General features: G+C 40.9%; 1 protein-coding gene across 1 annotated transcript in view; it reads right to left on the bottom strand.

Moving 5' to 3' along the window:
• GLIS3 (GLIS family zinc finger 3) overlaps positions 1-17,509 on the bottom strand; it is an 868,281-nt gene that overhangs the window by 68,597 nt on the left and 782,175 nt on the right. Inside the window, exons 8-9 of the mRNA XM_069228373.1 lie at positions 12,883-13,054; positions 4,940-5,121 (exon numbers count right to left, since the gene is read on the bottom strand). Of these exons, the coding sequence (XP_069084474.1) occupies positions 4,940-5,121; positions 12,883-13,054 (354 nt within the window). The remainder of the gene's footprint in view (positions 1-4,939; positions 5,122-12,882; positions 13,055-17,509) is intronic.

The following is a 17,509-nucleotide window of genomic DNA, read 5'->3' as shown; positions in this document are numbered from 1 at the left end:
TGGAAATTTCCCTCTTGCGCAGTAAGAAAATGCTGTAAAACTGCTGCAAAATGTGAAATGAAAAGCCACTAACCTAATGTAATAGATCATATAGTAGTGATTTCCAGAAAGAGCCTGCCTGGGCTCTGTGTAATGAGTGCCATTAATTCTACCCGATCTCTTTTAAGTGGACTTTTCAGACCCTTATTCTGCAGTGAGTATGGTAGACTAGACAAACCTCCCAACACACACTAAGAAAAAGGGAAAGAGACAGATACACCATGCAGTCATCACTAGGGCTGCCACCTCCCAGTATTTTGCCAACCTGGCTGGTATTTTCATGTCAATACAGGTAAAACAGTTAGGAAAACCATCAGACTTCAGTATGTTTTACCCTTTAAAATACAAATATGTGCCTAAAAATACAAAACTTCACAATTTATAAACAAGTTAGTTGAAGAAGAATACAAAAGAATTTCTATGCAGATGACATGGTGCTGGCCGTGGCAAATCCCGAAACATCTATTTTAACAATTTTTGATATTACAATTTGTGTGGGCATATTCTCATGCTACCACAGCAAGTGAGTAAAATCCAATATAATGAACATGTATGAAAACCTCCATGAAAGGGAACAAAATGACTGGAAAATAGAAACAGTAAAAACACCAATCAATAATTGATATGGAAATTCATATCTCAATATCAAATAATGTAGCTCCCCATTTAATGCAAATGAAAGAAAACACGAACACATGATTTTTCTGAGTTTGGGAGTCTGAAGCAAAATCAGTACAATAAAATGATGCAACAAAACGATAATGATTTGGTTTTAGAAATATTGGTATGTTTCCTAAGTTATTTAGACATAAATATTCAAAGTAGGATATTTGGTGACACAAAAAGATGTTTAGAGAATTTATCTGTATCAAGAAGAAAGACCTGTATTTTCCAATAAACTGGAAAGTTCTACACTATGTGGAGGGTTCAACCTACCCAACATAAAATCTTACTGCAAAAGCACATTTCTTGTTTGAGTCAGCATTTTATTCAAAGCATTGCAGGATAAACACCTACATGAGGCTTACTGGAGAACAGTCTATTTAGAATTAATGCTGAATTACTGATTATTTCCTCATATAACGTTCAATAGAGGTGAGATGTTAGAGTGTTTGAAAGTAATGAGAAAAGTTGTGTAGGAGTTTTTTAGGGAGGGCAAAATTGTCATAAGTAACACAAGATAGACCTTCTTTTGGAATAATAAGCAGTTAAGGCTACCATTGGATGAAAAAAGGTGTTCTATTTGGATAAGATGAAGGATAACAACCTAGAACATGTTATTGATAAGAATACAATTGTAAAGTTTAATATACTAGTTACAACTTTTGAGTTTCCTTCAACAGAGATTTGGAACTATCTCATGTTAAGGAGAATTACTGAAATTTACTTCTTGAAGAAACCAAAGGGAAAGGTAGCAAATAACCCAATTTTAGTAAAACAGTTGATGATAACACAAGAGAATTGAAATCAAGTGTATTGTGAAAAATATTGCAAAACTATAAAATTAATCTATTTGCAAAATGTAGCTTGAGTTGTAATTAATTATGGAAATCCCCTTCTACTTATGGATAAAGATATTTGTATACATTCCTTAAGTCAGTATACATTTTGCACAACGTTACATGCAGCAAATAATCTGCCTAGGCAAATATAGGTCACCAGCTACAATCCACACACTCAGACTGCCATATGATAGCAGACCTGTAGGTGTGATTCTGAGAGAATAAATCTTCTTCGTTTAATTGCAGCATGACCAACTAGAGGAACTATTGGAGGTGATTGTGTTAGCGTTTTTAAAGGGTTATATGCTCCATTCCTGAAAAGGTTAAGACCCCAGGAATTCTGTACTTTTCTCTCCAGAAATTGTTAGGTACGCTTCTGAGACCTTGTGATCTCTGTGCCCCAGGACCCTATCTGGTTTCACAAATTATCTCCAATGGCAAAACTATATTCATGACGCCACTGTGGCTGGCCCCCCTAATTTCACTTTAAACATTAACATTCACTAGTCAGTGTTTCTTGAGAACCTTGGTGACAGGTGAATAAATTTTCAGTTTGTTTCTGAGAACTGTTGTTCTTTGGCCAAACACTCTCTGGATATTCTTGAGTTTAGAAGCAAGCACAATATTGATGCTCTCTTTATTACTAAAACCTGGCTTAATGAGTCATCTGATATTGCTCAGACTATTGCTGAATATTACAGAATTACAAGGCAAGATTGTAGTGGAGGGTGAGGAGGTGGGATCCCCATTATTTTTTAAGCTAGTCTTAACTGTCACACTCAACCTTTATTTGCTCCCGATTTCGAAGGTATAATATTTTTGCTTCTATTAACTAAGAAGTATACCATGTCAGGTGTTTTAATAAATCATCCCCCTGACCCTGCTAGTCAGTGGTGCTCTACGATAGTGGAGAGTATTGTCCTGCTTGTAATAAACCCAGCTAATTTTACTATTTTAGGAAATTTTAATATTCATTTTGATGATTCCCATAATGGTTTGGCTGCCACCCTGTGCAAGGAATTTCAAACTATTGGCTTAATGCCCCTTGTACATACCTCAACTCACATTGCTGTCCATACTCTTGATGCAATTTTCTATAATATGGACTACCTCTCAGCAGCCAGGGACCATTATGCATTTCCATTACTACTTCAGACCTATGCTATGGGTTTAGACAGCTTGCACCAAGCTTGAACAGCAGTTACCGGCCGTGGGCAAAACTGAATGTACAAATGGTCAGTACCAATCTGCCTGAGGAAAGCCCAGTTATTACAGTTTGCATGGATAAATATGCTATTGCCACTGGTAATTGTACATCCCTGGACTGTACCCTGTCAAGTAAGGTAGACATTATTATACATTATTGTGTACCTTCTCCTTGGTTTAATGGCTTCTTACTATTGCTTCAGAAAATGTGCAAGTGGCTGGAACGATCATGGTGTAAGACTTAAGAGGAGAGGCCAGATCTAAATTGAAGACAGCTGATAAGGAGTCCGTAAAAGCCTGACATAGATTCTGGGCGGACTACTATTCCAGTAAAATATCTAATGCTCACAATTCATCTAAGGGGCTCTTTGGGATTATTAAATATCTGCTAGATCCCTTTCAAGTTTTTTTGCATATTTCTCTTTCTCAGATTAACTTTCTATGGACATCCACATTACTAACACTGCGACTTACTGCCTCTGGCTACTTAAGTGATTCAAGAAAATTCTTTGGCTTATTGTGTTGTCCACAGAAAATATGGCGGTTCAAGCCTTGATTGTCTCTAAATTGGATTATGGTAATGTGCTTTATATGGGTGCACCTAAGGAAATACTGAAAAGGCTTCAGTTGATGCAATATTCTGCAGCATGGTTGTTTTTCCATGTTCCTAGACAATCTTCTGTTGCTTGCAACGTTCGATCTCTTCATTGGCTGACTGTAAAGAACCACATTCATTTTAAAACACCATGCTTTAGGCATAAGGCCTTATATGTGGTGGCCCATCATACCTTAGGGTGCTAGTGCATTTTTATTCTCTCTGGGGGTAACCTTCTCCCCAGATATCTGTTTCTTGCTACCATGCCTTGCTATAAACGCCTAAGGCAGGGTAGCAGGTCTTTTCCTTTTCTTGGTCCAATTTGTGAAATTCTCTCTCCTTGAAATTTCATATGTGTACTTCGCTGTTGAGAACTGCTGGAAACCTGGTTGTTGTAAGCTTTCTGTTGTCCTGCATTTATGGACAATGCTGGAAAACTCTTTTAGGGTAGCCATGTGCTCTAGTAGTTCATGGATTGCTACAATGTCAAACAACAGACTCTTGAGTTTGTTGAGTTACCTCAGCTAGATAAAAACATTCACGTAAACAAAACTTTGAATCCAAAAAGCAATCACTGTGGGAAAACATGAATCCTAAGAAAGTGGAAATTAGAAGTAGAAATTTAAGATGAAAAAACTATAATCTAGCCGCTTTGGAGTAAATTACAAATACGCTAATAGAATGAGATGTCCACTTTAAAGCTATTTGATGAATGATAAATGTGATGGTTACCAGGGTGCTTGTTTCATTTTAGGCTCCAACTATCCTTGGTAAATAGTTTGTATTTACCTGCCTTCGTGATCATTTATACATATATTTATGTATTCATGTATAGTCTAGTGTTTATTCTACAGATTTTTGTTTTAATGAATTCGACGTTCCAAAGGAAGTGGCTACAGGACCGGCGAAATTAGTAGAATTGAATATATTTGATTTCTTTCCCTGAGACATGACATTTAAGGCAAAAAAGGGAAGTCGTCTATTTTAAACCATTGTTTATGACACTGAATAACTTTAATACTTTTTTAAAGGTAAAAAAAATAAATGTAATGTAATAAATGTCAATTGATACGCATAATATGGTAAGGCTTTGCCTGGTCAGGTTAGCAGGCTGCAACAATGGACAAGGTCAAAAACGAGATATCCTGAGCAAATAAAAAGGGAGGACAGAGGGAAAAGATGGATTTCATCACATCATCAAACTCTCTTGTCTCAGTTCACTTGTAATTGAGATAAAACATATATTTCCTCAAAAGAAGCTGTTTTAAACAGAAATATAACAGTAGATATAGTAGGCATAAACATCAAGCTTTTCATTTCCTCTGTCTGACCGTATATCCTTATACTTGATGGTTTGTAGCATAATCATCTCTGGGAAAGTACCTTCATGATTAAAATATTTTTTATTTTTAAGATCCCTCTGTAAGTCAATTGAAACACCCATTACATATGTGTGAAACTTGCACTGCAGTATCTTTAGATGACTGCTCCTTTTTCCTCCTGATCAATGTACCTTTCCACTGCCATTCACATTCTATTAAATAGGAACAGCATCTCTACGGACAACATCATTAATAAGGTGGTTTATCTTCCTTACCTTGAACCTGGATGTTATTTGATTGCACAGAGCAATCCTGTAAAGGTTGGTACGTCTTGAGGAGGGGAGGCATTGCCTGTTGTGCATGAGATGGCTGTGGAGTTCTTCTTTGCATCATGGGTGGAGGGGCAGGTATTCTCCGGGGACTGATATGATGAGGAGAGTGAGCTGCGGATGAAAACCTGTGTATATGTAAAGAAAAAGTAAGACACCAGTGATGAACAATAAAGAAATATACCAATCTTCTCTAATCACTTGCCTTTGTAGGCTTCCTCATCTATTGTGAACATGTAGCACACTTGAGCAGAGTTTCCTAATAGATATATGTAATGGCTCCATATTTACTAGATACATTGCAAACCCAATTATCCAAAGTGATGAAGTGAAAAATACTTAGTAAATGTGGAATAAGCCCTTTTTCATGGGATATTTCAATAAGATTGTCTGGGAAGAAACACCTTAATTGGTTCTAGGTGTTCTGCAATCAGGAGTAGCAAAGCATGCGGTTACAGCTATATCATTGAGGTAGCCATTACATAGAGCGTACAGCTGCATTTTTCATTCAATTTCCATGTAGATTATTTACAGGATTGTTCTGTGTTATTTTTTGTTATACAAATTATATTTCTGTTTGTTGTGGTTGTATAGAGCACCAATGTCATCACATAAACATAGTTGCAGCTTACGTTTATGAAAAAAACGAAAACCACCTGTTCTGATTACAGTTCTGACACAGGTTATGAAATAGGCCTGGTAATGCAGTTTACTTTTCAGATCACTGTTATGAGACAGCAAGCATAGAGTCATATTGACTACATTACTCTATGATGTTGTCACATTCTCCACATAGTAAAACCAAATCAGGAAATAATGTAAACCAAGCCCTGTCCATTCCCTTCAGGGCACCTTACCCATCATATTCCTGCTTCCAACGAAAACCACAGAATGGGAGGGAATGGAGGGGCATAATGACTGGTACAATGATGATTGGATCACAAGTAATGAAGATTACCAATGAATAATCCTAGACATTACCTTTAAGTCATGTATCTTGTGTTCTCGTCTGAGCCATTACTCTATGAGGTATATCAAAGTGATGAATGCCTACGTTAACACATACACCAAATAAATTGAAATCGTAAGGTGAATCAAAAGGAAATTAAATATATGCTGCACCCGGTGTTTAATCCAATGCCTACATTCTATTCACATTATTACTGATATTATAATCCCAAATCAAAATTCTTATCATAACATTTCCATTCATGAAGTCTGTAATGATGGATAAAAGTATTATGTTAAGTCGCTGTAACAAGATGTCAGCAACAGAAGCTCAGTTAACCTCTGCCCATGAAGCAGTAGGACTTCTTGTCGACCTACCCAGAATGCCCCCTGGACGAGGTTGTTTCATCATATACATAAGAGAAATTAAAGATCTTAGCCACCTATTTATAGTTAATGATGAAGCTTTCTTCCCTTGACCAGATGCTCCAAATATTAAGATAAAAGAATCACATTTCCAAAAGGATTAAGACCCTTTGATATACATAAACAAATCTCTTTTCACATCTAGCACGTGTAATTTTCCTTCCTCTGAAGAAGAAGGATTTGGGAAAAATCAAGTAAACGTAGCTCCTGCTCCATGTTAGCAGATGATGAAAATTTAGGGAGAAAGGCAGGGTTTAACCTCACAGTCCTGTAATCCAAAATATTCAAAAAGGGAAGCCAACATAATAAAGCTCCGAACTTCTCCACTCTATTGGCTGATGTGATAGCCACCAAAACATCACTTTCAAAGTCATAAACGTGATAACAGCTGATTCAAAATGTTCAAAAGGATGTTCCTGAAGTGCTCTTTGAAGAAGAAGTAAATTCTAAGGTGATTGTCTAATCTTTTTCTTTGTTTTTTCTGTTCCAAAGAAAACTCTTAAGCAACTGGATAACCAGGTCCCCATCACCATTCTCCAAATGTCCCGATAGATCTCTAAAAACTGTTATGAATGCCCACACAGATCTTAATGGAGCTACAAAAAATATTTTTATTGAAGCCACTGCATAAAAAAGCATAATAGAAGAAATTTGGCAATCTAACAAGAAAAGAGAATGGGCAGAATGACATGACTTAAAGCTTTTCATATGCTTTGCATCAGCCCTCAACACTGATGCCTTACATGATCTCAGAATAGTCTTTGCTTATGTGAAGGAATTTCTTTCCCCTTTCCCTATAGATGGTCTGGGAATTGACAAAACGCCTTCTTTGTTGCAAAGGGATGCAGAGAGAGGGAGAATCAACAGAGGTATTACTGTCATGTACTTCAACATGGGAAAGCACAACCTCCTCAGCCAGAATGGAACAACCATGATCACCTCTTGAGAATGATCAATTATTCTCTGCAAGACGTCTGAGAATATAGGAAAGGGAGAAAAGGTATATCAGAGCTTCTGAGGGCACCCCACTGTCAGGGCAGCCACCCCCATGCTCCACCCCCAGAAACCTAGAGAAATACCTGTGAATGTGCTTGTTATTATATAGATGCAAAAGATAAGGGAATTGTAGCTCGAGTCTCTTTCAAATCCTTGTCCTTCCCCCTGGTACACACACCTCTCAGGGAAAGAATAAGTATTACCACCCAGAGGTTGATCTACCATGTGATCTCCCCCAAGGATTTTGCCTTTGTTCCTAGCTGATGTATCAAGTATGATACACTGCCAATATTGTCTGAAAGTATCAGAACATGATTCTTCAGAACCAAATCCTGAAAGTGTTTCAATGCATTTTCCACAATAATTATGTGTCTCCAATTGTATTATCAAATGCTTTGAATCTAAGGCCTGATCCTCCAATGCATAGTCCTTTGATATTGCTCCCCACCCTAAGGAACTTGCAACTGTTGTTGTAATGCATGGTTCCCCAGGTTGAACTGGAAATCCTTTTGTTAGTATGTGTTGTCCTAGCCACCATTTCAGACCCTGTTTTTATTTGAAGAGGGTTTGGAACCATCTTGTTTAATTCTTGAAATTTCAGAGACCATTCTGAGTTCAGATGGAGTGTAATTGGATATAGACACAGATAGGTCCTGACACCAGAAAATGTCATTAAATATGAAGACTTAACCAAAGTCTTACCAGAACCTCTAGAGATCCTAGGAACACTTTTACCAAATACTGGCCAACAAATGCCCTTTGATCTATAAGGAACACCAGAAGCCCATAAAGGATAATTATTAAACGCTGTAAACCCTGCGGTTTCAAGCCCCACAGAAAACAATCATGGCATTTGTTTGGAAGTTTCAGCAACAAAGGTTCAAGTCCAGCAGGAACCTTTACTCTAAGCAAAATAAGTGTTCATAGACCACAAGCCAGGAATGAGTCTAACTTGCATTGCTTGGTTCTTGTCCTGATCTAAAGGCAGGAAAAACAAAACAGGAGGTATCTGGGTAAAGCATGTGTGAGAAATTAGGTTACTGGTTGACTAGGGTGTGAGCCCTTGTCAAGCCGCAACCATAATCTTTGTCAGGGTAAGGCACAAGCAAACCACAAATTAACTTGCGCGTGAACCCCTGATAGCTTGGCACAGAGCAGTCCGGCTTAACTTAGAGGCAATGTATAAAGTGCTCGTGCAACACTTCAAATAGTAAAAGAGTGAAAACACCACATTAAAATATTCTCATAACAGATTAGAAATGCAAAGCTTAATGTAATTAATAAAACAAGAGCAAAAGGACATAAATCCAAACTGTAGAATCGGAGTTATGAATTTTTAAAGAATAAAGTTAAAAAAGCACCTAAAAAGATTAAAGCACCAACCGGGTATATCTGGTCACGCTGGAGCAAGGATAGCATCGCAGACAGTGGTCGGCATGGCACGAAGATCAGGCTACGCATTGCAGATGGGCGGCCTGGAACTTTGCTTTGCCGGTCCTCTGTGGGTGATCAGTGCTTGCTGAGTGAAGAGACTGCCTGGCGCCAGCTTGCGCTGAACTTCGGTGCAAGCGGTATGGTCTCAGTGCAAATGGGCCCATTTGTGGTCACTAAGAGCTCAAAGGCTTTAATTAAAGAGCCTGTGAGCCATACCAAAGGTCCAGGACCTGAGGGGTGTTGCATAGCTATTTTAGCCATATTTTAGACATGTTATTTTAGCAAACTAGATCTGCCGTTGTGCACTTTAGCCCAGTTAAATTTTATTCAGCATCACTTTATTTTTCTAGCATTAGCCGCATTTGTGATGTTGTTTTTTTTCTCTATCTGTTTCTTCTTTCACCTAGGAAAGCATTACGTTCTTAGCACTGCATTCATTTCACTTTGTGCTTTTCTCAAGGCTGCAGTCAGATAGGGTTTCTGGCAAAAGTGGTACACTGTGTCTCCGACATTCACAGAAACATACATATCCTTACGTGGAGACCTTTTCTTAGAACATCAGTTGTTTCTTTATAAAAAACACTTCTGTGTCCCATACATGTTAGAGGGAGATTCCAGTCAGATGCCCATGACTGCATGCTGATTGCTGAATGTTTTTGCTAGAGCTGCTTGCTTAGACTGCCTAATCCCTAGCCTATATGGGGAAGGTGTCTTTCTAGACAACAGGCTTCCTTGCTCAGTGCTGGTGGTCTTCCGACCACCATATTATGAGTACTAAAGGATTTCCGCCACAATTTGGGTGGAAATCTTCCAGTAGTCAGGCTGGCAGTCGTAGGTGCAGAGGTGGTTCCACCGCCGGCCCTGCCCCACCAAAAAAAGTCCGCCAGCCATATTATGACCATTAATACGGCCTGGTGGTGTCCTGATGGCGGGGTGCTGCCGGCAGTGGGAGCGCCGGCCCTGTCCTCTCAGCGAGGAGCACCTCGTCGGACAAGGTAAGTGTCCTCTGCAAGGGAGGTGTGAGGGGTGTGTCTCTGTGTAAATGTGGTGTAAATGTGGTGATGGCAATGCGTGTGTGGGCGAATGTGAATGCTGGGTTCGGGTGCGTGTGTGCATGTATGTAGACAGGGGTGGGGGTTGTGTGTGTCTGTATGTCGAGGCAAGAAGGGGGTGGGATGATGAAGTGTGTACGCGTGTCAATGGGGGTGAATGTAGTGAGTGCGTGTGTGAGTGGGGTTATTGTGCGTGTGTGCATGTATGGATTTGGGGTGTGTTGCATATGTGTGAGCATGAGTATAAGGGTGTTCTGAGTGTGTGTGCGTGAGTGTAAGGGTGTTGTGAGTGTAAGGGTGTGCGTCTGTGGGTGTGTGTGTGTGTGTGCGTGCGTGCGTGTATATGGGGGATAAGTACGGAGATCGGGGTGGGGAGTGAGTACTTGTATGCGGGGTCCCTTCTGGGAGCATCGGTGGGAGGGTTACTGTGGGGCTCAGGGCGGTGGGGGTGGGAATGTTGTAAGGGAAGAGGGGGTGGGGGCTCTTGGGTAGATGGGGGAAGTCGTCTACTGGCAACAGGAATGCTGGGACAGTGAATGCTGGGACACAAGAAAAGGATCGAGGCAGCAGGTGGCAGCGACGAGAAGAGGTAAGTTATGTTTTCATTATTTTTTATTCCCTCTTCCAGCCCCCATCCCTCCCTCCACCTGCCCTTCCCCTAGAGATTTGCGGCCACTGGCCTACTCTTAAAAATGAAATTTAAAAGTTTCATTTTTTTCTTTTTAAACCATCCTGTTCTCCTTTAAGGAACACGGGCTGCATTTAACAACAAAAAATTATTGCTTTATTTACAAAGCAATCACAGACATGGTGGTCTGCTGACCCCAGCAGGCTACCATCCCATTGATGGCTGCGATTCCCAATGGGTTGCAAATTATGACCTATATCATTAATATTGAAACACAAAAAGAGAGTGCCGGGAGTGGTTCAACCCCACACATGCTCCTGTTTTGGCTAGAAAATCATCAATACACAAAAAGGTGTGGGGTGTAACTGGACTATTATGCCCTGTTCAGGAGGTGCTAGTTGGGCCCGTATTGACTATATCATTAATACTCATGAGGTATATCTATTTGCGACCCTCTACGAATCGCAAATGAAGCTCTAAAGGGTTTCATATATTTGAATTAGCGATTTCCTAATTGCGATTCACAGGAAATCGCAATTAGGAAATTACGAATTCAAACATTCATACATGTGGCCCAATGTGCAAAATAATAATTTCTTGGAAAATGTGCTTAACAAAAACAAAATGTCATCATAAGGTGGCAGGCTCTGGAAAAGAATGTGTGTTCCCTTTCACAGTTAAAGCAGATTTTGAACATTTTGGCCCTGAGAGAAGTGCAATATATTCGTCACTCATCACAGAAATAGCAATTAAAAGTATTGGATAAATAGTGCAGTTGCCAGACATTTAGACAGAAAGTGATTTTTGTAATATTTCTATTTGTTTAGGGATGGTATAGACTCTGAAAATCTGTGTTTGCAATTCATCGTTCCTATTTTATATTTTGCTTGCTGAGGACTATGGGCCAGATGTATCAAAGGGTTTTACCCATTGTGTGTCTATGGAAAAATGTGTTCGTACATATGGCCCTATATGACATCACAGACAACAAGCAGAATATGCAAACAAGCATTAGCAAATCAAATCGTTTTGGCTTGCATTTTGAGACCTGACTAAAACATTAAAAAGGTGTGCTGCAGTGACAAAAGCAAACCAACAAAGTATTCTATGTAGAATGCACCTTAGAGAGAAAGCCCCACCATGCAATTAAATGCAGGCACTATGTAGGAGGCGGGACAAACAGCCAGTAGCATAAAGTGAGAAAGAAATAATCTGTTGGGTGTAGACAAAGCCACTATATGTATATTTTGAAGAGTTGATAACAATAGATGAGTAGCAATTGTGCTGTCAAGCCAGACCTGAAGTGAGTAAAACTGCAAGTTAGTTTAAAATATTTAGTGAAACTCTCAGCTCTACCTCCAAATTTACATATAGTTAGGGAATAGCATTTGAAGAGCACTGCCCTTGAAACACTTTTCTAACAATACTTCTCAAAATAGATGAACCTTTGTCTTTGTGTGTTTTTGCCCACCGCACTTGTTGCGTTTTATCCGAGGGGCGAGTAAAACTAACGTCAAGTACTCCACTCAGGTAGTCCAGAGCTTAATATGCTATTAGTGGAGAAGACAAATGTGGCCCTGTTACTCCTTTAGTAGAAAATGTTTCTGTACAATTGACCAGACTTAGACTGACCAGTAGGTCACATCTCTGTAAGAACTGGGGCAGATTGTAGGCAGTCTAATAAAAGACTACCAAAAATCGGAAATCGTCGAGACGACCAGCCCAATGATCAGATGCTCCTTTACCTGAGCATGTTACGTTAGAAGCAATGGTAGATATAGGATTGTAATAAAGATATTCAAATCACTAAAAGGAATTAACACAGCAAAAGAGGTGAGAATTTTCCAATAAAATAAAAATTCCGTAGAAAAGTATATGCTACAGTGAGAAAGTTGCAGCCTAAGGAGCTACAATGTTCACATGGGGAGTGCATTGTTTGGGGTGCCCTATTAAGTCACGGACGTCAGAAAAGTACAGTAATAAAAAAGGTACATGGGTAGAGACCAATGAAATTAAAACACAACCATAGTGGGCAGGGAACACAGGGAGCCTGGGCAAACTGAAAAAGCAGGTGGTCTTCATCGGCTGTCAAAATGTAGTTTCTTCTTAGTACAGCATTGTTTTGGTAGTCAAAATACAGAGGTCAACAACACACTAACCTTGGCTATCGTGCTCCCATTTAAATTACTTTTACATATTCTTCTAGGAGTCTATGGAGCACAATATGGTCTTGATGGTTGAGATGTATTACTCATCTGCAAACCTAAAAGTGCAAGGTCACCATTTTCATTATCCAGACTGAGTGGCGTTGTTGAGCTATGTTTAGTTGTTACTTGAATAGCACACTCGAGGCATCTCAAGGTTGCACCGCTGGTCACATTGGCAGATCTAAAATCTCCCCTTACCTTTCTGTAGCCGGGTCCACTGCTGTCAGAGGAGGGAGCTGCGTAGGTGGGTTGTGGGGACTGCTCTGGGCATTGTGAGCTGGAGACGGGTGACTTGGAGCATGCGGAGGAGGAGGAACGATTCCAGCCGCTGTTCCGCTTCGACTTGAGTGAGTGCTGGAGTAGAGAGTTACTGAAATGAAACAGAGGTGGTGTTAGGCTATCTGAAGCACTGTTTTGGCCAAGCACCAACAGTGTGAAGTCCGTAAGCAAAAATTACTTCTGTTGTTATCGCCTAGAAAGAGATTTAAGAAGGAGCACTGCTGGTACACCACAAAACAGACTTCTCCCTGTCATTAGGCCTCCCATTCACTGTCTTTAAGTCTTTCGCCAGGGCAGCGTTTTTTAGCCTGTGTTCCGGGTACCCTGGGGGTGGCACAACATCTATTCAGGGAGTCTGTGACTTCTTAGAAAATTATACAACATTTAAAGGTCAACAAAGTGTTTACAATGGCGTCACTTGGTCACAATAATGGGGAGGGGTGAGCTTCAGATTTTCCCACAATCAATCTGGCATATAGGGGGTTATTCTAACTTTGGAGGAGGTGTTAATCCGTCCCAAAAGTGACGGAAAAGTGACGGATTTACCACCAGCCGTATTACGAGTCCATTATATCCTATGGAACTCGTAATACGGCTGGTGGTATATCCGTCACTTTACCGTCACTTTTGGGACGGATTAACACTCCTCCAAAGTTAGAATAACCCCCATAGTGTCAAAATACACTATATGACAAGCAGGACGCATGAGAAGGGCTTAAGAGGCCGTAGAAGGGACGAGGTATGAGGATTGCTAGGAGTACTAAGAGAGAAAAAACACAATATTTTGTAAAATTTTGAACATTTTTAGGTGTTATCAAAACAGAGATGAGAGAGAGTGTGTGTGTGTGTTTTTGTCAGTCTCAAGGAAAACCCAACAGACACCTCATGATACGTAAGCGAAAGCACCTGTAACCAACTATTCATCAGAAAATACATTTATTAAGGGGGGGTGTAACTCCCCAAACACCCCCTCATGCTATGCCTTTGAGTGTACATAAATGAAACGCAAAGTGCTGAAATGAAAATTATAAGTGTTTTGTAACTGTGAAGGAATTTTACATTGAACGCTAAAAACTAAGTTGGTATTCTCAGATTCCCAGTTTTAGGAGCAGTGTAAGTGCACCACGTAGAATATGTTTTTGACAATGGGTGGCCTCAGTTGAATTTAGAAAATCTCCAACCTTTCCAATAAAAGTACTATTTGGATTTCTTTATATTTGTGATTTAAAAAATGTTTCCTCATTTGTGTAATTGTTTGAGCAATGCTTGTTTCCATATTTGTTATGTTATGTTTTGCAGTTCAAATCATCAAAATTGCTTAGGACAGAGGCTCCAGATTCCAAAATGATTCAGTGAAGGTCAACAGATTCCAGTAATGATTCAGTAGGGGTCCACAGAAGTTAAAAGATTAAGAACCACTGGTTTAGGGCATATCTATGCTGCAAAGTCTTCAGAACGTATCACACCCTCCTTCATTACTTCATTAATACAAAGTCTCTCAGTTTGAAAGATATGGCACTTTCCTTATATTGATTCAGTGACCTACAAATCACATTAAGGCCCTCATAACGAGGCTGGCGGTCCTTCCACCATGGAGCTGGCGGTAAGGACCGCCACATTGAGTTGTGGGACTTGCCAGACCCCAAGCCTCCACAACCCCACCTGGCCTGCCTGTGCGGTCGCACCGCCGTGGTCAGCGGTGAGCACCTCCAACCCGGTGGCAGGCCTCAGCCTGACGGACGGATTTCAAGGCTGCAAACTGCCAGGCTTTCTGTGGTGGTCACCCCGCCACGAAAACCCTGGTGGTCACGCACCCAGTGACAGGAATCTTCATTCCTGTCTTCGGCACAAACATGCACACATGTCCCCACACATGCACACGTCCCCCCACCCATCCACACACTCACAAACACCCCCATCCCTTCACACACGCATGCATTCACATACAAACCCATTCAGCATACACATACATGCACTCAGACACCCCCATTAACTCGCACTCATCCACACAGACATCCCCACTCACTCAGATCCATCCACACAGACACCCCCATACACGCACACATACACGCACACACACATTCACATTCACTCGTATACATGTATGCATTCACCACTCCCCTTCCCCCTCCCAAGACATGCACACATGCACCCAAACTCACAGGCACCCTCCCCCTCCTTTCAGACGCCCATTTACCTTCTCTATCGAGGAGGATATTCGGGCGAGGCTTGTAATTGTAATACAGTGGGCGGAGTCCTGCTGCCGTGGCAGTGCTGGCGATGCTCCCGCCTCTGCATCGCCGACTGCCAGCATTACTGCTGGTGACCTTTCACCACAAAGATGGAGGACGGCTGCCAGCACTCATAGTATTGTGGTCTGCAGACAACCAGCACTGGCGGTCTAGTGGTGGGTTTGGCTTTGGTGGTCAGCCAAATTAACTGCCCAAGTCAAAATGAGGGACTAAATCTTCACTTACTCTCTATATCTGCTCCTGTTCATGAACATATAAAACATGTTTGCAAATGCCTATCTCAAAAAAGTACATTGGGCAGTCCACTGGCTTATTTAGCCAGGGGACTCATACATTAAAACCTGCTCAGAGCCCTGGTGTAACAAGGTGTATATGTAGGACGGCTTTGAGGGGGCGACCAGTATGATGCGTGAAAGGCAGTGGAGCAGGACGTTGCCACATTCAGATGCAAGAGTATGGGGACTTGGACAACACTTCTGAAGTCACTTTCTAGAGGGAATTATTTCACTTTACAGCAGGAGCTGGTTCCAGGTCGTTTAGGTCTTCTTGATGAAGTGCTTTCTGAGGATGAGTTCAGAGTAGAGAATGAGTCAGAGATTTGTAATGGGTTCATGTTGTTAAGAGAGACTTGGACTACATGTTATTAGTGGTTGTAGGCAAAACAGAAGAAATTTGATTTTGGTGAGGTTGAGTTTCAGGTAGGTGATGGACGTCTAGGTCTGGATACGTTGCAGGCAGTGCCTTCAGGTGTAAGATGTCGAGAACAGAGGAGACTTTCACATTAGGTTGTGTGTAGTCATTATATTGGTGTAATTTTCTATTTTTATCTGTGCATAGAGTGTTTCAGGGATTTCCAGTGGTACCTTGTCAGGGTTGAAGAAGACCACAGACAGGATGGATCGCTGGGGGCTCTGTAGGAGATGCAAAGCTTCTTGATTCTTCGGTGGGTATCTGTCTCAACTATTGCCAGTTGTAAAGATAGGAGAAGAATCAGTAGAGGACACTGCCAATTAATCTCATTCAAGACTTCAGGGTGTGGATGAGGGTCAGATAGTTGATTGTGATGGTGTTGATGGTGGCTTATATGCCCAGCAGTATCAGACGGCAGGGGTCATCTTCATATGTGATGAGGAGGGCTATGTCTGCTGTTTGTAAGATGGTTGTTTCTGTGTTGCAGTGTAACCTGAATTCTGATCGTTACGAAGAATATGGTTCAAATTAATGTGCTATTGGAGTTGTGTGCTGATGCTTCAGTGATGGTGTTGGTATAGGTTTTGTGTACTCCAAGGTAGCTGACACACTGGAAACTATGAGTAGCTTAGTTTACCAAGAAACCCCAACTCTATAGTAGCATGCCGTAAGGAATTGTTTTTAGCCATAAGAGATTTGCTATCAAGAGAGCCTAAATGTTCAAAAAATAAAGCTGTCACACACTCATGCTCCAAGGAACAGTGCAGACTCATGAAGGCTGTGCTGCTAGAGTCCATGAAACCCAAAGACCAACGAGGGATCCGCATGGCACGGTGGAAGTACATACAAGGAGGTGTTGGCCCATGCTAAATCATGCTGGGAGAATGAGGTTTGGAATGACCTGGTGTATACAGCTAAATCAGGTGATTCCAAAACCTTTTGGGGTATATTCGCACATGACAGCCACCATACTGTTCCACTAGTGGTCTTCCATAGTCAATGTCAGGTCAAACATTTTGAGACGTTGTACTCTGAAAATAAGGCCATGCGATGTAGACCAATTTTTAGGGGTCTAAAAATGGAACAAAACAACTAGAACACCTAGAGGTATCCATCAACAAATCATTTAAGGCCTTAAAGACCATAGCCCCTAAGAAGGATCCTGGCCCAGATTGCATTCTAGGTGATTTACACACAGCTGAGGCAAGTATAAAGGGCCATTTTCTTAATGTCCTCTCACGTGCAGTCCTGGATGGTGGCCCCATACCAAATCATGGCAGAGTACCGAGATTGTCCCCATATACAAGAAGGGCCTGCGGGACGATCCCTGTAACTATAGACCATTTAGCTTAATTGATGGTCTCCAGAAGCTATTCTGTCGACAACTTCTTGGGAAACATTCTGACTTTGCCACAGAGAGTTAGACTCTATCAGACCTCCAAGTGGGATTCAAACTTAAAACCAGTAATAGTAGATCAACTGTTCTGTTTCTGCACTATATATTAAAAAACAGTTGCGCAGCAGGAATCAGGAACGGTTCTTAAACTATCAAAGAGAATGAAATCTAAACTGCTTTCCCTAGCCGTTTAATTTTCTAACACTAA

This window comes from Pleurodeles waltl, chromosome 1_1, assembly GCF_031143425.1.
Source record: "Pleurodeles waltl isolate 20211129_DDA chromosome 1_1, aPleWal1.hap1.20221129, whole genome shotgun sequence".
Classification (NCBI taxonomy): Eukaryota; Metazoa; Chordata; class Amphibia; order Caudata; family Salamandridae; genus Pleurodeles; species Pleurodeles waltl.
Note: the sequence above shows the minus strand (reverse complement) of the source record. Positions and strands in the feature narration are given on the sequence as shown.